This window comes from Pelobates fuscus, chromosome 1, assembly GCF_036172605.1.
Source record: "Pelobates fuscus isolate aPelFus1 chromosome 1, aPelFus1.pri, whole genome shotgun sequence".
Classification (NCBI taxonomy): domain Eukaryota; kingdom Metazoa; phylum Chordata; class Amphibia; order Anura; family Pelobatidae; genus Pelobates; species Pelobates fuscus.
Window position 1 is genome coordinate 57,946,459 of NC_086317.1, and position 22,886 is coordinate 57,969,344.

The window sequence follows — 22,886 nt, forward strand, 5'->3', positions numbered from 1 at the left end:
ACTTACGGGGTTATGCACAAAAATACGAATTGTCAGGATTCAAATTAACGTCAAAGTGAATTTCAAATTTTGTCCAACAAAACATAGCAAAACAAATTTTAAAAATTCAGCTACTTTGTCCTAAAATCACAGTACCTTCAAGCCTGCTCCCTGGCTCACAATGGGAGGAATGTATTGGGACGGGGTGTGCTGGTCCCAGAGGTGGCATTGCTAGTGACACGGAGTGCATCTAATGAAGGATTATAGTAATTTGTTTGAAAAGTTACATTTATTGTGTCTGTCTCTTTTTTTCTTTTAATATTTCCTGTTATTTATTTTACTATGGGCTACATTTCTTCTCTCCCATTAGGACATTAATTGCTGGACTGACCCCATATGCAGAAACATTCCTTCCTATATTGGAAACTCCAGACCCAAGACTTTGTCAACAGAGGAGCATGCACAAATAAATACTGGGCAACAAGGAGCTTTAAAATTAGGCTGTTATTCGCCATCAGATCTGAAGGTCAGACAACACATGATAAGGCAATGGTGTTGACTATGGAATTGCAAGGTTTAGTTCTTAGAAAAGTTTTAAGCTCACCCCAAATTGCTATTGAGTAATTAGAGAATGCCACTACTCAATGGGGCCATAAATTGAATAATTGAAGATATAGTTTAGAGAATACAATGAGGAAGAGCATGTGTGAAAAGTACCCATGTTGTGTCGCCTCAAGGGATGTTGGCTCTTGCTGCTGTGTTCTTCCATTTAATATCTTATCAGATCCTAGTGTAAAGAGGCAAACACCTATATAATGTATCATAAAGGTAAAATATATATAGTAAAATAAGATAACTGAACAGAGGCTGTATTTTATCACTGGTTAACCATCGCAATAAGTACGCAACTCAACAAGTTGCATTTCTTTTTAATAAATCTATTGTTTTTCCTTTAAATGCAGTTTTGTAATATGGGCTACAGATTATTTAATTAATTATAATGTAATGTGAGCTAGATATATTTAAACAGATTATACTTACAGTTGTCAATTCATTTCAATAAGGCACATGTCTTGTACTGAGATATATAGTGGATGAACTGTCAAGAGCACATTTTCGAAAAACTGTTACATTACTGATTTGTTTGGGTATCATATTTCATTTCAGAAGTGAATGCAATTTAATTGGAAATATTGATGACACTGTGGTTCCTGGTTTTGAAAAAAATATTTAAAGGAACACACCAAGCAACACAGCCACCATTTTAGAATGGTTTGACTTTTTACAATGGCACCACTCCATGCCTCTACTACAGTTACTGAAGAGCTGGAAGATCCTGCTTCGCAGTTTTCATTAGCTCTTCTTAGCTAAGCTCTGCATTATCCTTGGGGATGTGGCCTGTAAAATCATGGTGGAAGCATCTGGTGGGGCTATTAAAGTTTAAAAAAATGCAGCCCCTATCCATGGTCGGCATGTGGAGGCTACTTGGAGTGGACATAATGTCTCCACTGTAACCCGCAAGAATTGGAGGTGGATTGGGACTATTAAAATATAATGGGGGACCTTATGTCCAAAGCCTCCACCCATTGGTAGCAAGAGGATGCCTGAATGTTAATATTCAAAGAAGGGACATTCTGCTCTCCCCAACTTCCACCTATGGGCGTCGGGTGGGAGCTCCAAATAATTATACAAGTGGGGATGGACATGCCATTGTCCACTTCCCTAATTAGTGTCATTGTCTCAAAGACCCTAGCCATGCCCTCTTAAAATAGATAAAACCTACTTACCCTCTTCACACTAATAATAGAGAGTGGGAGCCATTAAAATAACACATTTAATTATATTTACCACCAAAAGTCTTCTCTTTTATAAATCTTCTTTTCTTCAGTCCCCCCAAAAAAACAAATTAAAATTTCAATTCAATTCTCATTAGAGAGCTCTGATTGGTTGGCTTGTAAGAAAATCCTTTGCTTTCATTCTACACATGTGCTGAGGTATATTGTGTGATATATACATTTAGCTATCACACTTATTTCAAACTATGTTCTTCTAATGTTAGAGACATCTGTCTAATGAGTTATTTTTCTATTAAGTTGCTAGGCAATTGTTAACCTGTTGTGCTTTTATCCCACAGGGTATATTTAATTGAACAGGTAGCACTCCAGTAGTATATAATTTGCAGAATTGAACAGAATGTGATAAGTGTTCTACTACCACTTTTATTTTTTACAACATTAGCTAAATATTGCTGCTAGTAAGAATGTGATACTTTCCCTCTATAGGCAGCATCAATTAAGAATTCAGCAAATGTCTAGGAGTTTATCCAATCTGTACGCTCAGTCAGGGCTTGATTCAGAACTCAAACTGGGGAAATCTCACATTAAAATATATATATTTAATAGGTGCATACAGTTGACCCATAGTGATGTCGCGAACATAACATTTTCGGTTTGCGAACGTTGAACGCGAAAATCCGCAAACGTTCGCGAACCGGGCGAACCGCCATAGACTTCAATGGGCAGGCGAATTTTAAAACCCACAGGGACTCTTTCTGGCCACAATCGTGATGGAAAAGTTGTTTCAAGGGGACTAACACCTGGACTGTGGCATGCCGGAGGGGGATCCATGGCAAAACTCCCATGGAAAATTACACAGTTGATGCAGAGTCTGGTTTTAATCCATAAAGGGCAGAAATCACCTAACATTCATAAATCACAATGGATATGGATTGACACCTGACATATGAAATATTGACACCTTGACATATGGATTGACACCTGTCCTCAGAGACCCTGATACACACTGACACAGAGCAGAATAGGGACTGTTCCCCCTACATAGGGTCACTGGGCAGATATGGATTGACACCTGTCCTCAGGGACCCTGATACACACTGACACAGAGCAGAATAGGGACTGTTCCCCCTACATAGGGTCACTTGGCAGATATGGATTGACACCTGTCCTCAGGGACCCTGATACACACTGACACACAGCAGAATAGGGACTGTTCCCCCTACATAGGGTCACTTGGCAGATATAGATTGACACCTATCCTAAGGATCCCTGATACACACTGACACAGAGCAGAATAGGGACTGTTCCCCCTATATAGGGTTACTTGGCAGATATGGATTGATACCTGTCTTCAGAGACCCTGATACGCACTGACACAGAGCAGAATAGGGACTGTTCCCCCTACATAGGGTTACTTGGCAGATATGGATTGACACCTGTCCTCAGGGACCCTGATACACACTGACACAGAGCAGAATAGGGACTGTTCCTCCTACATAGGGTCACCATTTTTAGCTCAAGGCAGCTCATCTCATCAGGCCTTTTTTAGTTGAATGTATCGCCCACTTTCAGTCCCTTTGGGATCCATCCCTCATTCATTTTAATAAAGGTGAGGTAATCTAGACTTTTTTGACCTAGGCGACTTCTCTTCTCAGTGACAATTCCTCCTGCTGCACTGAAGGTCCTTTCTGACAGGACACTTGAAGCGGGGCAGGCCAGAAGTTCTATCACAAATTGGGATAGCTCAGGCCACAGGTCAAGCCTGCACACCCAGTAGTCAAGGGGTTCATCGCTCCTCAGAGTGTCGATATCTGCAGTTAAGGCGAGGTAGTCTGCTACCTGTCGGTCGAGTCGTTCTCTGAGGTTGGATCCCGTAGGGCTGTGGCGATGCGTAGGACTTAAAAAGCTCCGCATGTCCTCCATCAACAACACGTCTTTAAAGCGTCCTGTCCTTGCCGGCGTGGTCGTGGGAGGAGGAGGATTACTTTCACCTCTTCCCCTGTTAGATTCCCGTTGTGCTGTGACATCACCCTTATACGCTGTGTAAAGCATACTTTTTAATTTATTTTGCAAATGCTGCATCCTTTCCGACTTGTTGTAATTTGGTAACATTTCAGGCACATTCTGCTTATACCGGGGGTCTAGTAGCGTGGACAGGTCATTCTCCTTCAGCCTTTTTATACGAGGGTCCCTCAACAGGCACGACAGCATGAAAGACCCCATTTGCACAAGGTTGGATGCCGAGCTACTCATTTCCCGTTCCTCCTCCTCAGTGAAGGTATGTTCTTCCCCCCAGCCACGTACAACACCACGGGTACCAGATAGGGGACAACGAGCACCCTGGGATGCCTGTTGTGGTTGGTCTTCCTCCTCCTCCTCAAAGCCACATTCCTCCTCTGACTCCTCTTCCTCACAATCCTCTTCCAGCGTTGCCGCAGGTCCAGCAAGCGATGCTGATAAGGCTGTTTCTGGTGGTGATGGTGACCACAACTCTTCCTCTTCCTCATCACGCTACGGCCTGATCCAGCACTCTTCGCAGGGCACGCTCCAGGAAGAAAACAAATGGTATGATGTTGCTGATGGTGCCTTCGGTGCGACTGACTAGGTTTGTCACCTCCTCAAAAGGACGCATGAGCCTACAGGCATTGCGTATGAGCATCCAGTAACGTGGCAAAAAAATTCCCAGCTCCCCAGAGGCTGTCCTAGCACCCCGGTCATACAAATATTCATTAACGGCTTTTTCTTGTTGGAGCAGGCGGTCAAACATTAGGAGTGTTGAATTCCAATGTATCGGGCTGTCTCAAATCAAGCGCCTCACTGGCATGTTGTTTCGCCGCTGGATATCTGCAAAGTGCACCATGGCCGTGTAGGAACGCCTGAAATGGCCACACACCTTCCTGGCCTGCTTCAGGACGGCCTGTAAGCCTGTGCACTTATGCACAAAGCGTTGTACGATCAGATTACACACATGTGCCATGCACGGCACATGTGTCAACTTGCTCAACTTCAATGCCGCCAACAAACTTTTTCCATTGTCACAAACCACTTTGCCGATCTCCAGTTGCTGCGGAGTCAGCCACTTTTCCACCTGTGCGTTCAGGGCGGACAGGAGTGCTTGTCCGGTGTGACTCTCTGCTTTCAAGCAAGTCAAACCCAAGACGGCGTGACACTGCCGTATCCGGGATGTGGAATAGTACCTGGGGAGCTGGGGGGGTGCCGTTGATGTGGAGCAAGACGCAGCAGCAGAAGAGGACTCAGCCGAGGAGGTTATGGAAGAGGATGGAGTAGGAGGAGTAGAGGAGGTGGCAGCAGGCCTGCCTGCAAGTCGTGGCGGTGTCACCAACTCCTCTGCAGAGCCACGCATTCCATGCTTGGCAGCCTTCAGCAGGTTTACCCAATTCAGGTGATGTGTAGGTGATATACCTGCCCTGACCATGCTTTGCAGACCAGGTATCAGAGAGCCAAAACAGAGAGCAAAAGAATACTGAGAATGAACAACAATTTAAATAGTTTACCGTTTGGACAGGCCCCCTTGGTTTTCAAGTTAGTTTTAGCTCTACCTGTGCCATTATAGAGAATGTAAATAATTTGCCTATGAGAATGATCTCAACTTAAAGGCCAGCCCAGTTTCAAAACACTGGCAGTGAGGTACAGGAATCCCAGATTACTAGTGGGCCTTAATGTGGCAATTAGCCATCTAGGTAGAGTGAACAATGGGCTCTGTAAATAGAATACCCTTTTACCACCAGGTGTCACCCGTGGATTAACCCTATCTAGTGTTGAGTCAATATGTTAGGGAGGAAGCTCTGGAGATTGGAGGCCAATATCCCATACAAATTCTTTAGGTCAATATTCAGAAGTGATTTGAGCTCTATAGGAGGTCATATGGGTGTGATGCATGTACAGTTTTGGTTTAAGGACTGTTTGAGCTAAGTTGAGGAAGTCCATTTGTATTTCCTGATGGGAGATGTGGTTATTCAAGAGTGAACAGAAATTCTTGTTTATGTGAGGATGTAGCTTTTTGAAGAAGTTGGTGTGAAACAGGTAAATGAATGTGGAATGCCGTTTGAATCCCCTGTTCGCGCTTTCAAAGCAAAAACGTTTTCTAGTGGTTGTTTCAACATGGTGTATGCCTGCTGTGTCATGGGATTAGGTTAAGTACATTCTACCTGACACGCTTTGAGTGTATTTTCAAGCATTAATAAGTCTGAGCACCATTTTTTGTAGTGAGAGACTATATATGAAATTATTTGTTCTCGAAGTACCGCCTTGGAAGTCTCTCAGAGTAACTGTAGGTTGTACGCATCAATCTGATTTTTGTCTAAAAAATTAGACCATATAGCTATTAGGTGAGTTTGGAAGGAGGGATTATTAAGTACGACGGAAATTGCCAATGTGGAGTACACAGTTTGGGAGTAAGATGTTGCAGGGTTAGAGTAATCATGGCATGGTCTGAGACTACAATGGATTTAATGGATGTTGCCTGAATGTGGGAGAATATCAAAGTGGAAATCAAAAACATGTCTATCCTAAGATTTGAGTGATGTATAGCAGAGTGATACGTGTAGTCCCGTTCTGTGTCATGGTAGATAAACCAGGGATCATGGAGACCACAGGTGTGGCAAAGGTTTAATAGGCCATCATTATCATCTGTCATTGTGTGCCTTCTGTTGTGGGATGCTTTTTAATGGACATATTATGTGTTAGAATTCCATACAGCAAGCATGTCAAACTCAAAGTCTAGCACGGGCCATATAAACAAGGTTTAAGTGTATGTGGGCCGCAAAAAAAAAAAAGCCACCCTAAATTTTCATAGAAACTTAGGTTTATTTTGAAAAGTACAGTATAAAACCTCCCCCATTCCCCCTCTACTAAACCACAGCACCCCCCTCTACTAAATTCCAGTCCCCCCCTCTACTAAATCCCCCCTCCCCATATACTAAATCACAGGACCCCCTCTACTAAATTCCAGTCCCCCCCTCTACTAAACCACAGCACTCCCTCTACTAAATCCCCCCTCCCCATACACTAAATCCCAGTCCTCCCCCTCTACTAAATCTCAGCACCCCCCCTCTAGCCAACAAGCAGACTCTACTCACATTACCGCTGCCAGTATGCAACTCCGGAGTCCGTCCTCTGGTATTCCCCAAATGTACCAAATCTGATCCTTCTGCTACTTCTTGAAACCCTGTGAAGGTGGAGCACGTTGATGTCACGTCGGAATGTGACGTGGCATTGCGTGCCTCCATGCACCTCCAGGTGCTCCACTGTCCAGTTGCAGCCACTGCAACACTGACCAACACACACACACACACACACACACACAATCACTGACAGACACACACACTCACTGACAGACACACACAGACACTGACAGACAGAAAGACACACACACTCACAGACAGACAGACACAAACAGACAGGCAGACACACTCACTGACAGACACACTCACTGACAGACACACCCACACCCACATAGACACACACTCACTGACACACACACACAGACACACACTCACAGACAGACATACACAAACAGACAGGCAGACACACTCACTGACAGACATACACTCACTGACAGACACACACACACACCCACATAGACACACACTCACTGACACACACACAGACACACACTCACTGACAGACACACACAGTCACAGACACTCACTGACAGACACAAAGACAGACACACTCACTGACAGACAGACAGACACTGACACACACTGACACACATATGCTCACTGACAGACACACAGACACTCACTGACAGACACACACACACACACACTCACTGACAGACATACACACTCACTGACAGACACAAACACACACAGACACACACATACTCACTGACACACATACAGACACACACATACTCACTGACAGACACAAACACACACTTACAGACAGATACACACACACTGACAGACAGACAGACAGACACACACACACACACACACACACATAATTTTCTTTATTGCTCCCTACCTTTGGGAGCCTATGTGGTGCCTCTCCTTGGGGTCCAGTGGGGATCTTCTATATGCTCCTCACTGCTCCCTCGCGCAGTTTAGTGATGCTGGGTGCCGGAATATGACATCATATTCCGGCGCCTGGCTTCACTACAGACGGCACGCTAGGGAGCAGTGAGGAGCAGGAGCTTCCTTTGCTGGCCATCCTCCCCGGCCTGGTAAGTGTTAGCAGAGTAGGCACCTGCAATGTGGGGAAACCAGGTGCCTACTCTGCTTTAACAGTAAGCATGTACTCGTGGCTCGCTGGGCCGCAAAGATGTCCATTGTGGGCCGTATGCGGCCTGAGGGCCGCGAGTTTGACATGCTTGCCATACAGAATGGATTGTGACGTCATCAGTGCAATAATTTTTACCACCGTGCAGTTTGCAGGACCTAATCTTGGGCAGAGCAGGGACTTGCCTTCCTGAGTGCTGCCAGAGATTAGTGGAAATTCCACTCACAAGTTGCAGCACCTGCCATTTCGATTCAGCTTGTTCCTTTGCTGAACTAATAGCAACAGCTAACCAAGACTGTAATTACCACTAATATTATAAGTCACATTTTTGCAATCATTTTAACCTGTTAAGTGCCAAACATCAAGGAGTGCTGCATGCATGTTCCCAAAGGAATTCAGTTTGTATAAGATACCAGATATAATGAGAACTGCAGAATGTGTTTCATCTGTGGTTTTGACAGCTGTTGACAAATTGCTTTACCATTAAACACTTGAAATATGTTCAGCAGTGTTGGCTTCCCCCACCTTGCTATGTAAGTGTTATTGTAATTTTTTTTCTTTTATTTTGGATGGTGTTTTTTAACTCTGGATGATATATATATATATATATATATATATATATATATATATATATATATTTGAAACCAGGGGCTGCACTCACCTCAACAAGCATAAGTGGGAGCTGCTGGGGGCCAATTTATACAATACACAAGATCCAGCTCACTCACTTATCGACTAAACGAAAACTTAAATTATCAATGCCTATTTAGCCTTGTACTGCAGAGAGCCTCAGATGGAATTTTTCCCCTAAGTAAGTGGATCAAGAGGAGGCATTAGGTTGCTAGAGTAGAACCTGCCAAGAATGGGGTACATTGATGTTGTGGCAGGCTTATGCAATGTATGATCATATACTGTAACTAAACGCCCATTATTTTTTTGCCTAGGTGGGTACCGACGTACCGGTAGGCCTGTAAAATAAAGAGGGCAAACTTATGGAGATATAGAGAAAAGGGTTTATCTGTAAAAAGGGGAGTGGAGGGAGAGCATGCAATTGCTCTCCACGTAACGGTGCAGTAGAAGTGATACCGGAGAAACTGACGGAAGCCAAGCACAGAGAGATGGACACAGGTTTCTTCAGGAAGGAAGAGATTCTTTATTGGATCACCGATCGGGACTCAGAGGGACTAATGTCACCAAAATACAGCAAGTTCTGAGCCCCGGGCAATAGTGCAGGCTCCTTATATAGGCACATAACTCCTCCCATATTAAGCTCCACCCGCACATTCTCTTGACCAATCAATACAAATAAGAATTAACTTCCTGCTTGACCGCATGGCCTGTCCAGCACAATGGAGGAGGGGAATACTATATCCTGTATTCTTGCACATGCTCCGTGCACTACTGATCGTATCTTGCCTCGTGCAACCAACTGATCGATACGTCAGCATATGCACGTACACATGCCACGCGGTAATCTCGGCCTACTAAATTTATTTTTACCGAGATTCCACCACATTCCCCCCTTTGATGCCTCTTGATATTTCACAATTACTTGAGGCATCACTTAACCTTGGTTTGCATACACCGCAAGTTACCTTGAACCAGACCAGACTTATCTTATGGTGTGAATCTTCAACACTCATCTCCCTGCATTGGTTCTCCCTGATCTAGAGTCTTATATTTATAAATTGCCATTATCTGTGAAGCAGCCTTCCTCTCTGCTATATTTTCTATCAGGCTTTGCACAGACCTAACTACTAAGGGTATAAGACATGGCAGGAGTAGACACAACATTAAAATTAGTAGGACTCCACCTACCACTGCCTTAAGCCCTCCAAACCACTCATACCAGCTACCAAACCAACTACTTGGGTTATACCCTTTCCATACCTGAGTAGGCACATGCGCTAGTTTAACCATATGGCTAGTAAGCTCGGCTATTGCTTGCCCTTCGTCATCTATTTGAAGACAGCAATTGCTCAGGTTAAACTTCCCACATACACCTCCCTCTACTGCCAAAAGTTAATCCAAGGCTAATCTATTTTGGTATACTGCTGTCCTCATCCTGGTATTATGCTTCGCTAGAAGATTGAGCGCTTGTGATGTCTCGTTAGTAATGATCTCAACCACTGCCTGTAATCTTATAATACGGTTGAGCATATAAATTGGGGTTCTATAACCAAAGGTACCATCCTCTGCCCACGTGGCTGGCCCATAGTAATCTATAATACGCTGGGGAGGCCATTCATTATCTTCCCAGGCGCCTATCTCTATGGGTCCCCTTTTCTTCCTATGATTCACATCATACACTTTAACACCTAAAGTCTCACCTGTTTCGATAGGTAACAAGAAGAAGGATGGTTTGAGCATACCCAACACACATGCCCCTTCCCAGTCCTGTGGCAACTCCGAATAGGCTTTCTTACCACAGATCCAGTACAAATTTGCTGGGGCTCTCCAGGTAGATGTGATGGATAGATCAAACCACACATCCTTTAAATTGGCGTATCTAGCAAACGGGTTAGATGGTTCTGAGACATTTGAAGCCGACCACCAAGTTGTATTCTTTGTATCATCATCATAAGCTTTTTGCCCTAGACAAGTTAATTCTCCTACAGAAGTATTATACATCATTCCTTTCCTCGCTATGCAAACATAACCTATGATGGAGGTCTTTAATCTCCACTCAGATTTACCTCTAACACTCATATGATAATCGGCTTGTGTAGATATTAATTGGTCAACTGCCTCAGAACCGGGCATTACCTCCTTTGCTTCCCAAGGCCATTGGTCTCCCATGTTAGTACCTCCACACACATAGCAGTTGTTAACATTAAGACTACCGGCAATACTTTCAGCTAAATCAATAAACAGGTTTTTAGCATTATGGGGGATCTTATTATCTATGCTCATCTCTTCATAAAAGGAATGGTATACTTGATGAGTCTGGGAGGATACCGTATCAGTCTCTATCCCTATAAACAATACTGTCCCAGGATCTAAACCCGTCCCATATATTTGAAACCCAAATAAATTACCATATTTATCTGAGAACTTGTCGGGGTTATTTATAAGTATATGGACTGGATTGCATTCCATAGACTTACAATATGGGCTGGTAGGCAACTTAGTCACAATCATGTCCTTGTCTACTGTCTGTCCCCAAGTTGCCCACCCCACACAAGACCAATATGGGCAAAAGTTATAATCTCTATTTGGGCATCTAGGACTCACATATTTATTTTTACTACTGGGACAAATATATTTATCGTTAGACCCATACGTCCTCTCCCATCTAAGATCCCCACATACATTCCACGGCTTTCTACCACTTGATATCACCTTACACGCATCAAATAGCAGAACACCCGAAGAATGTACGGATTCTAATACCGTCTTATTAATTAGGGTCCCCTGAGGATCTCCATTCCTGAGAGTCAACCAAATCGTACGTGGTTGATACTCTGGACTGAAGCACTTAGGTTCTCCTACTCCTAAATGGCACACACTATATTCTATATTTAAGTATCTACATCTTGATACATCTCCTTTACACTCGTATTGCGAATGCCAAATTAGGGTTTGGGAAATATGGTTACCTGTTCTTGTAGTCTTAATGCATACCTCACAGCTAGGAGTGTCGGTACCTCTACCTTCCTGAATATAAAAATACACATATAAAAACATTATTAAGAATACATCTTTCGTCGTCATCCTCAGTCTTCGTCCGTGCGAAGGCACCTCAGCTTCCAGGATGTAAGGGCTGCAGGGAATGGAGTTCTGCTCGTCTTCACAGGGGTCCCTTCGAGACTTTTCCTGGCTTATACACTATACGTCGGTGAGCGGACAGGCTTTATTATGGCCTTCTCACTCACTTACCGAATCTCTGAAACAATAAAATTTGTAATCCACAAGGTTCCTCGTCACTCCGACTGAGTCGTGCGCTTTAACCGGATCTTGCAGGGATTCTCTGGATCTGCTGTAACTTGCCAAGAATCGACTGCTGCTGGTTTAACCCTGGAGTGATGTATCCACGGAGTCACTTCGGCTACTTTTATCGCTGTAGGGGTAGACAAAAGAACAACATAAGGACCTCTCCACTTGGGCCCTAACGGTACATTATTCCACTCTTTAATCCACACTTGGTCTCCTGGGTGGTAACTATGAAGTGGGGGATAAATATTCACAGGTAATCTATCTTGTACCCATTTCTGTACCTCCTCCATAGTCTTACCCAACTCTACAACCTGCTGCCGGGTAATTCCTTCTCCCAACTGACTCAAATCCCCCCTTAAGTTACCAAGTACGGGAGGTGGTCGCCCATACATGATTTCAAAAGGAGAGAGGCCCATCCTTCTGGTAGGTGTACTGCGGATTCGCAATAGAGCTATGGGCAAGAGAACGTTCCACTTAAGTTGGGTTTCCTGACACATTTTAGCCAACTGATTCTTAATAGTTCTATTCATTCTCTCTACCTTACCAGAACTCTGGGGTCTATATGCCGTATGAAGCCTCCACTTTATACCAAGCATATGAGTCAGTTGTTGTAGGCACTGATGAACAAAAGCTGGACCATTGTCCGATCCTATAGAGCAGGGTAGTCCATATCAGGGTATTATTTCTCGTAGCAGGAATCTCACAACTTCCCCTGCTTTCTCTGTACGAGTAGGACATGCTTCTACCCAGCCTGAATAGGTACACACAACTACCAGCAGGTAGCGATGTCCACCAGATTTAGGCATTACTGTATAGTCAATTTGTAAATCGGACATGGGGAGTCCCCCCATAAACTGGACTCCTGGTGGCTTTACTGGTCCTTGCCTTGCATTATTTTTAGCATACGTTACACATCTTCGTACAATGGCCTGAGTCAAGTTGGACAATCTTGGTATGTAGAAATGTTTTCTGAGAGATTCTTCTGTGCTGTCTCTCCCAGAATGTGTCCCGTTGTGATAGTTTTGGACAATTTCTACTGCTAGTGATGCTGGAATGACTATTCTTCCATCTTCTAACTGATACCATTTGTTCTCCAAATACTTTCCAGGTTCAGTCTTTAACCACTCCTCTTCTTGAGCTGTATAAACTGGAGTCCATTGAGACAGTGGAGTTGGTATAAGAGCAGCTATATGCCCCACATACTCCTGTCTTCCCGATTCAGCGGCACGCTTAGCTGCACTATCTGCCATCCGATTTCCTTTGGTTACATCACCATCTCCTCTCAGATGCGCTCGACAATGTATAATACCGACTTCTTTCGGCTCCCACACTGCTTCCAATAGTTGTAGGATTTCAGCTGCGTACTTGATTTCTTTGCCTTCTGAATTCAATAGTCCTCTTTCTTTATACAAAGCTCCGTGGGCATGAGTGGTTAAAAACGCATACTTGGAGTCCGTGTAGATGTTCACTCTTAAACCTTCAGCCAATTGTAACGCTCGTGTCAGTGCTATCAATTCTGCCTTTTGTGCTGATGTTCCTTTCGCCAGTGGCCGAGCTTCTATCACCTTGTCTATTGTTGTTACTGCATATCCTGCATAGCGGATCCCTTCTTTCACAAAACTACTGCCGTCGGTGTAATATTGAACATCGGGGTTCTGGATGGGAAAATCACGAAGATCTGGTCTACTTGAAAATACTTCATCCATTACTTCCAAACAATCATGTTGACTTTCAGTAGGTTGTGGCAAAAGGGTAGCTGGATTTAAGGTGTTTACAGTCTCTAAATGCACTCTTGGGTTTTCACACAACATTGCTTGATACTTGGTCATACGGCTGTTACTAAACCAATGATTTCCTTTGTAATCCAACAACGTCTGTACTGCATGTGGGACTCGTACATAAAGTTCTTGACCCAGAGTGAGTTTATCGGCTTCAGCTACTAGCAGGGCGGCTGCAGCTACGGCTCTTAGACAAGGTGGAAGTCCGCTGGCCACTGCATCCAGTTGCTTAGACATGTAGGCAACAGGTCTTTGCCATGATCCCAAGTACTGTGTCAATACTCCCACAGCCATTCTTCTTTGCTCATGTACATACAGGTAGAATGGTCGTGTGTGATCAGGTAGACCTAATGCTGGGGCACTCATCAAAGCCTTCTTCACATCTTCAAATGCCGTTTGCTGTTCTTGAGTCCATAAGAAGGGGTCGTGCTCTGTACCTTTGATAGCTGCATACAGAGGTTTTGCCAGTATCGCGTAGCTGGGAATCCATATCCTACAGAAGCCTGCTGCCCCCAAGAATTCTCGCACTTGTCTTCTATTTTTGGGTATCGGTATTTGGCATACAGCTTCTTTTCTCTCTGGCCCCATAATTCTTTGACCTTCAGAGATATGGAATCCCAGATATTTGACAGTTGGCAAACACAACTGAGCCTTCTTTCTAGACACCTTGTATCCTGCCTTCCAGAGAATGTGTAGTAGATCGTGCGTTGCTTGCTGACATATTTCCTTTGTAACTGCTGCTATCAACAAGTCATCTACATATTGTAACAATACACACTCTCCTGGGATGGACTCGAAATCCAGTAGATCTTGACTTAGAGCTGAACCAAATAGGGTAGGTGAATTTTTAAACCCTTGCGGCAGTCTTGTCCAGGTCATTTGGCGTTTTGAGCCCGTTACAGCGTTTTCCCATTGGAAAGCGAAGATACATTGACTTTCTGCGGCAATTCGGAGGCAAAAGAAGGCATCTTTGAGGTCTAGGACTGTAAAGTAAGTAGCCCCACCCGGAATTAAAGCAAGCAGGTTATATGGATTGGGCACAACTGGATGTATACTAACAACCGCATCATTGACTGCTCTCAAGTCCTGCACAGGTCGATACTCATCTGTACCGGGCTTTTGAACAGGCAGCAATGGGGTGTTCCATGGGGAAGTACAGAATTTTAGGATACCATACCGTATGAACTTATCCAGATAAGATTGGATGTTCTTCTTAGCCTTCTGCGGGATGTGATATTGTCTTAGGCTCACTTCTTCCAGTTGCTCCTATTACAGTAATAGTTCTTCCAGATGGAGGAGCAACTAGGTCAGTCACCACCGAATGTTCAGCACCAGTGTCGATCATGAACGCACTCCTTTTTCCCCCTATTGATACATCGACCATAGGCTCCGCTCGACCAAGGGGGATGGAGCCCGGTCGGTATCAATAGTCCTCCATGACCATGTCAGCCAATCCTACAAAGTCCCTACCTTCTCTATCGCGGGACCTTTGCGCTGCTGGATGGTACCTATCTTCCCTTACACTTCCTCTGTTCCCATTACTCCCTCTATTACCATTGCTCCCTCCGGGGCCTCCTCTACCTCTCGCTCTGCCTCTAAAGTTTCCGTAACCTGCCCTGGATAGGTCTCTCTCGTACTGCTCTCTTTGCGGACACTCGTTTCTCCAATGCCCTTCTTCCTTGCAATACGCGCACTGATTCCTACTCAAAGGCTCCCTATTCCATCTACTATCGCCTCTATCTGGGCCCCGTCTATCTACGCCTGCGATCGCTACCGCTAGCATATCAGCCTTTTTACGCATCTTGCGCTCTTCCTCTTTCTTAGTCTCGGTTTCCCTGTTCATATATACTTTATTTGCTACCTCCATTAGTTGGGTGATAGACATTCCTGCAAACCCTTCTAACTTTTGTAGCTTGCGCTTAATATCTCCGTAAGCTTGGCTGACAAAGGCGGAGTTTACCATTCGGGAATTATCTGCGTCTTCCGGATTAAAGGGGGTATACAAGCGGTATGCCTCCAATAATCGGTCATAAAAGACACTGGGCGCTTCATCACTTTTCTGAATCACCTCAACTGTCTTCGACATATTAATAGCTTTCTTTCCTCCGGCTTTCATGCCAGCAATTATAGCGTCTCTATAGGCTTTGAGTTGAACCATATCTGCGCCATTAACATTCCAGTCGGGATCGGTGTTAGGATAATGTGTTGCGCCCATGCTGCCGGATTGGCTTGATTTAAAGCACGGGCTCTATCCTCTTGCGCTTTAATGGCCGCTTGGTTAATCCTTGTCCTTTCCTCATTATTAAACAATGTCATTAATAACTGCTGGCAATCAGCCCATGTCGGATTATGTGTCTGAACTATCGAGGTGAACAGATCGGTCATAGCTTGTGGTTTCTCAGTGTACGAGGAATTGTGGGTCTTCCAATTCAAGAGATCGGTAGTCGTGAACGGGACATATACGAAGACTGGGTCAGCATGTGCCATTTGACCTGCGGCATCGAGATAGGCTGACCCAGGATTCAGACGAAGAGGCATCTGATAATGTCTAAGTTGTTGGGTACCGGTCAGTTGTCGGGTTAGTATAGGGCTACGTGGAGGGGCATCAGTTATGGGTTCCAGTCGGGGGGAAATAAGGCATGAGGATGTGGGAGCTTGATTTTGGGAAAAGTTGGTAAATAGAATACTCCCAGCCGAGCTAGAAGAAGCTTGACCGGAAGTTTGAAGTGGCGCCAAATCAGGATATTCAGATCTAACGGGGGTTGGTTCTGGTTCCGGAAGGGGAGGTTTAATACGAGGGGGGGTGGATTCTGTACTGGAGGAGGAAGCGGAAGTGGATGAGGGCAGTGAGGGGAGGGGTATAGAACTTCCTGCATTCGCGTCACCTCTTCCTATAGGGAAGTAAGGGGGCGGCAAAGGGATCTCGGACTCAGGGGGCGTGTCCAAAATGGGCCTAACCACAGTCCTAGTGGACAAACAAGTCCTGGCCACCATGAGGCGACATTGCTCCTCGTGGCATATCTGAATCCATTTTGGCGAGTCGTTTACGGCCTGTTTCCAACAATCAATATATGGAAACTGTCCGTAAAGTTCAGGCCTACCTGACACAGCCGAGTGTACACGCTGTATCAGGGTTGGATCCAAACTACCACGTGGCGGCCATGCCGCAACCAAAATAGGCCACTCCCTAGTGCACAAAGTGACCAAACGTACAGGAGACATTTTAACCCCAAAATCACATGTTTTAAATCCCTTTTTAAAATGCTTTACCATACAACCTAAGGGATCCAAAATCGTTGACTCCGACGCGCCCATACTTATCAATGGAACGTCGTTGACAACGAATACTATGCACGCGTTCTATTCAACAGTCACACCCGTTTCCTCTGGCAACAGCACCACGTGGTACGGTTACCAAGTGAAACGTACACAATAACACAATAAACACTCAGGGAATTCCCGTACACACACAGCTGTTACACCAGTCACTAAATAATCAATATTATGCCCTTTGGCGAAACTATACAGTCACCCACGCTATAATTCTCTATATACGAATTACCCGTCTATAAGACACCCCAGTAACATCGTCTTTTACAAATAGCGGTTACAGTACGGTTAGCATAGGTCAAAGCACAATTTAAGGTCACAATACAATTATTCCTATAGAATGTAAGCTCGATCGAGCAGGGTCCTCTTCAACCTATTGTTCCTGTAAGTTTATTTGTAATTGTCCTATCTATAGTTAAATCCCTTCTCATAATATTGTAAAGCGCTACGGAATCTGTTGGCGCTATATAAATTGCAATAATAATAATAATAATAATAATTAGTGGTTATGGTGTTAAACATGCAATGGACGACAATGATTAGTACTTATATACAGTGTCAGTAAATATACAGGGTTATGGTACCGTGCACTATGATACAGCAACACACTATTAACACTCTCGCTAGACGGCTGAGCTTGCGCTATCTAACAAGATATACACTTTACTAACAATCTTTAACACATTTACAATCCCAACTAAACTATTGGCCAGTACCTTGAATGGACTACCTAAAACTATGTACACCCGTTTTGGTTAGCCACACTGCCCAAGCACCACATATAGCGAACTAGAGGGCGGAATTTACAACAGAACCCTCTTAGTCTATTTACTCTATCAAAAATCTAGTGGGTTCCAAATTTACACGCCTTCCCACTAAGCCAAGATAGGTTGAGATCTAGCGAACCGAATTTACACAGACGCCGCTTAGTCTCCCAGTCCCTTCGACCTAGCGAACAAAATAAACACCCTAGAACGCTAGTCTAGACAAGACACCGGTGTCCTCCTAGGGCTATTTACACAGGACCCCGCCTGACTCCAAACCAAATCAAACGGTCTTACTAAAGAGCGTTCGATTGAGCGGTGCGCCTTCGCTCCTTCCCTCCGACAGAGGGGGCAGATTCCATACACAATTCAAACCCCTTATGGGCCTACCGCACAATCGGTATACCCCTAGTGGGTCTGCCGTCTAAAACAGCAGTTGTCTTACCTCCTCGTTCCTGAACCTGAGTTCACACTCATCGACGGGGACACCCCAGCACTTCTTACGTAGAGGCCGATGATCTCCTGGACAGCAGACCAGTGGCGCCGAGACAAAGGGAGGTCCACGCAGAAGTTCAGGGGTGCAGCCGTAGAGAACGTGGGCAAAGATAGACCGTCTCACGCCTCTGCCTCTCAGCTACCGTTGAACGATGAGCTTCCCGGCCAATGCACCAAATGATACCGGAGAAACTGACGGAAGCCAAGCACAGAGAAATGGACACAGGTTTCTTCAGGAAGGAAGAGATTCTTTATTGGATCACCGATCGGGACTCAGAGGGACTTATGTCACCAAAATACAGGAAAGTTCTGAGCCCCGGACAATAGTGCAGGCTCCTTATATAGGCACATAACTCCTCCCATATTAAGCTCCACCCGCACATTCTCTTGACCAATCAATACAAATAAGAATTAACTTCCTGCTTGACCGCATGGCCTGTCCAGCACAATGGAGGAGGGGAATACTATATCCTGTATTCTTGCACATGCTCCGTACACTACTGATCGTATCTTGCCTCGTGCAACCAACTGATCGATACGTCAGCATATGCACGTACACATGCCACGTGGTAATCTCGGCCTACTAAATTTATTTTTACCGAGATTCCACCACAGAAGGAAGGAGAGTCCTTTAAAAAGGGTTACAAGCCTCTCCCACAACTCCAGACTAAAGGCACAGAGTCTTCTCTTTTTGATGCTGTATTATCAGTTGGCACTTTTGAAGATTAGTATCTCTGCTAGGAAAATAATGTTTTTAAAGTTTTTTTAAACGCTGATATTAATTCATTGTATACAAAAGGAGGTTGTTTGCACATATGTGCTTTAGATAAGTGCGCTGCCTCATAATTTTAAATATAGAGTCAGCGCAGTAATCTTCAGCACATATGTGCAAACAACCTCCTTTTGCATATAATGAATTATCAGCTGTGGGTAAGTGCTCTGACTCATAATTTTAAATATTGAGTGTTTGTAGGGTTTTCATTGCTATTTTTATTTTATTTGGCAGAGAGGGCAGGGGTGTTGAAATAAAAAACTAAAGTGTTTGCCCAATCTACTTGTCTGCCGTAACAATCTACTTGTCCTGATACAAATCTTTATTGATAGTAATTTAGGAGACAGACCTGGTGTAGGGGTGATAGGGATGTAGTATGGGTAAGACACATAGTGTGGGGGTGGGATAGGGATGTAGTGTGTGTAGGGCATTGTAAGGCACATAGTGTGCTGTGGGATAGGGATGGCAGAGTGAGGAGGGGACAGGTGGCAGAGCGTAGGAGGGAGGGGCTGACAGAGCGTGGGAGGGAGTGACAGGTAGCAGAGTGAGGGAAGGAGGGAGTGACAGGTGGCAGAGTGAGGGGGTGGCAGAGTGAGGGGATGACAGGTGGCAGAGTGAGGGGATGACAGGTCGCAGAGTGAGGGGGTGGTTAGTGACAGAGTGACTGAGGGAGGGGGTGACAGGGTGACTGAGTGACTGAGGGAGGGGGTGACAGGGTGACTGAGGGCGGGGGTGATGGACAGATTGACTGAGGGGGGGTGACTGGTGACTGAGGGAGGGGGTGACTGGTGGCAGAGTGAGGGGGTGACTGGTGGCAAAGTGAGGGGGTAACAGAGTGACCGAGGGAGGGGGTGACTGGGTGATAGAGTGACTGAGGAAGGGGGTGACAGGATGACTGAGGGAGGGGTTGACTGGTGACTGAGGAAGGGGGTGACAGGGTGACTGAGGGAGGGGTTGACTGGTGACTGAGGAAGGGGGTGACAGGGTGACTGAGGAAGGGGGTCACATGGTGACTGAGGAAGGGGGTGACAAGGTGAGTGAGGGAGGGGTTGACTGGTGACTGAGGGAGGGGGTGACTGGTGACTGAGGGAGGGGGTGACAGGATTACTGAGGGAGGGGGTGACTGGTGACAGAGTGACTGAGGGGGGGTGACCGAGGGAGGGGGTGACTGGTGACAGGGGGGGTAACTGGGGGGGTGACTGGTGACAGAGTGACTGAGGGGGTGACAGGGTGACTGAGGGGGGTGACAGGGTGACTGAGGGAGGGGGTGACAGAGTGACTGGGGGGTGACTGGTGACAGAGTGACTGAGGGGGGGTGACAGGGTGACTGAGGGGGGTGACAGGGTGACTGGGGAGGTGACTGGTGACAGGGTGACTGAGGGGGGGTGACAGGGTGACTGAGGGGGGTGACAGGGTGACTGGGGAGGTGACTGGTGACAGGGTGACTGAGGTGGGTGACAGGGTGACTGAGGGGGGGTGACAGGGTGACTGGTGACAGGGTGACTGGGGGGGGGGGTGACTGGTGACAGGGTGACTGAGGGGGGTGACAGGGTGACTGAGGGGGGGTGACAGGGTGACTGGTGACAGGGTGACTGGGGGGGTGACTTTTTACAGGGTGACTGAGGGGGTGACAGGGTGAGGGGGGGTGACAGGGTGACTGAGGGGGGGGGTGACAGGGTGACTGAGGGGGGGTGACAGGGTGACTGGTGACAGGGTGACTGGGGAGGTGACTGGTGACAGGGTGACTGAGGGGGGTGACAGGGTGACTGAGGGGGGGTGACAGGGTGACTGAGAGGGGGTGACAGGGTGACTGGTGACAGGGTGACTGGGGGGGTGACTGGTGACAGGGTGACTGAGGGGGGTGACAGGGTGAGGGGGGTGACAGGGTGACTGAGGGGGGTGACAGGGTGACTGAGGGGGGGTGACAGGGTGACTGGTGACAGGGTGACTAGGGGGTGACTGGTGACAGGGTGACTGAGGGGGGTGACAGGGTAACTGAGGGGGGTGACAGGGTAACTGGGGGGTGACTGGTGACTGAGGGGGGTGACAGGGTGACTGAGGGGGTGAGAGGGTGACTGAGGGGGGATGACAGGGTGACTGAGGGAGGGGGTGAGGGTGAATTTACAATAATATTGTCTTACCATGATTCAGGGGCTGTCTCTCTCCATCCCAGGCAGTGCAGGAGGTGCAGGCAGAGTGGCCGCAGGGGAGAAACCTGGCAGAATGCACGCTCTGCGCCCCCTGCTGGCACACTCCATAACAACCTCCCTAGTGCTCAGTGATGACTCAGAACACAGGCTGGGAATCCCCTCCCTGTGCTCTGACTCACTCACTGAGCGCCGGAGCCGCGAGGGAGAGGACGACCAGCAGGAGGTACAGAGTGTGGCACCCCCCTACTGGATGGCACCCGGGGCGGACCGCCCCCCCCCACCCCCCCCTTAGTACGCCACTGCCTGAGAGGCATGTTCTACACACAAAAATTGCTTTAAAGTAACTATGATATATAAACCTCTATAATACAGGGAACCAAAGTATATAACATTCAAGTATTTTTTACTAAGAAACAAAATATCATAGCATGTACAGGGCTTGACACCCAAATTAAAAAGAGTATAAAGAAAGGTTGGGAAACTCTTCAAGGTAGGATTTCTCTTGTTACTGTGCTCTTCTTTGTCTGAATTCTTTGTCAATATTTCAATTCTTCTGAATGAGCAACAATTCTTCTGAATGAGCAACATTTGAGGAATGCTATTTCCCTCTTTTCTTTCTCCTCTCCAACACTCAGCTTCTTACCCCTCTTCTACTCTTCACTTCTTTGTCCCTATCTCTTAACAAGAGGTCTCTAAGTTTCTTCTATCCTTTCACCCCACCACATGTTCTCTTGATTCATTTTCCTCTCACCTTTCCTTTAGTTTGGTCCTATCCTGATGCTTATTTTCAACCTCTCTCTGTCTACTGGCATCTTCCCCTCTTCCACTTCTAACTACCATCCCATATGGCTGCTCCCCTTCACTTTAAAGCTTCTTTAGTGGCTTGTGTTTATTTGCCTAACTCCCTTTCTCAACACTAATTCTCTCATTGACCCTCTTCAATCTGGCTTCTGTGCCTCAATTCTACTGAAACCACCTTTACCAAAGTGACCAATGAGGGTCTCTCCTAAATCTAAAGTTCATGATGTTCTTTTCATTCTTCTTGATCTCTCTTCTGCTTTAGTTACTGTTGACCACATCCATCATCTTCCAACCATCCACAACCTTGGACTCTCTGGCACTGCACTATACTGTTTTTTTTATCCTATTTCATTGAATGCTCATTAATGCCTCCTTCTCTGTACCCCCCCCCCCCCCCCATCTTATTTGGTGTTGGCTCTGTCCCAGGTCCTCTTTTATTCTCCATTTACACTGCTTGTCTTGGTAAAATTAAGATCTCTTCTGGATTTCATTACCATCAATATGCTTAAGATACTCAAATTAACCTCCCCTCTCCTGCCCTCCTGGAACACGCCATGAAATGATTTTGGACTTTGTTCTTACCATTTGTGGACTGCTGTGTTTCTAATGAACCACTTCTATTTTTCTTATGGTGAGAGCTTGTTTGGAGTTTTTTATTCAGAAAAACGAGAAAAAGAAGTTGGTTGGAATATGATTTACTAGGGAGAAATCCACAGTAAAAGTAGGGGGTAGCTCCAAGATTAATGATCAAAGGCAAAAATAAAAACATCTGTTGATTTCTCCAAAGAAACAAATGCAAATGCTAAAACTTAAATGACTTTAAGATTAAAAAAGCAAAA

At 45.7% G+C, this 22,886-nt stretch overlaps 1 protein-coding gene across 1 annotated transcript in view; it reads left to right on the plus strand.

The window, feature by feature from the left end:
• LOC134582463 (uncharacterized) overlaps positions 1–2,128 on the plus strand; it is a 33,183-nt gene extending 31,055 nt beyond the window's left edge. Inside the window, exons 5-6 of the mRNA XM_063439365.1 lie at positions 350–505; positions 2,114–2,128. Coding sequence (XP_063295435.1) covers positions 350–505; positions 2,114–2,128 — 171 coding nt within the window. The remainder of the gene's footprint in view (positions 1–349; positions 506–2,113) is intronic.
• Positions 2,129–22,886: the final 20,758 nt, after the last annotated feature.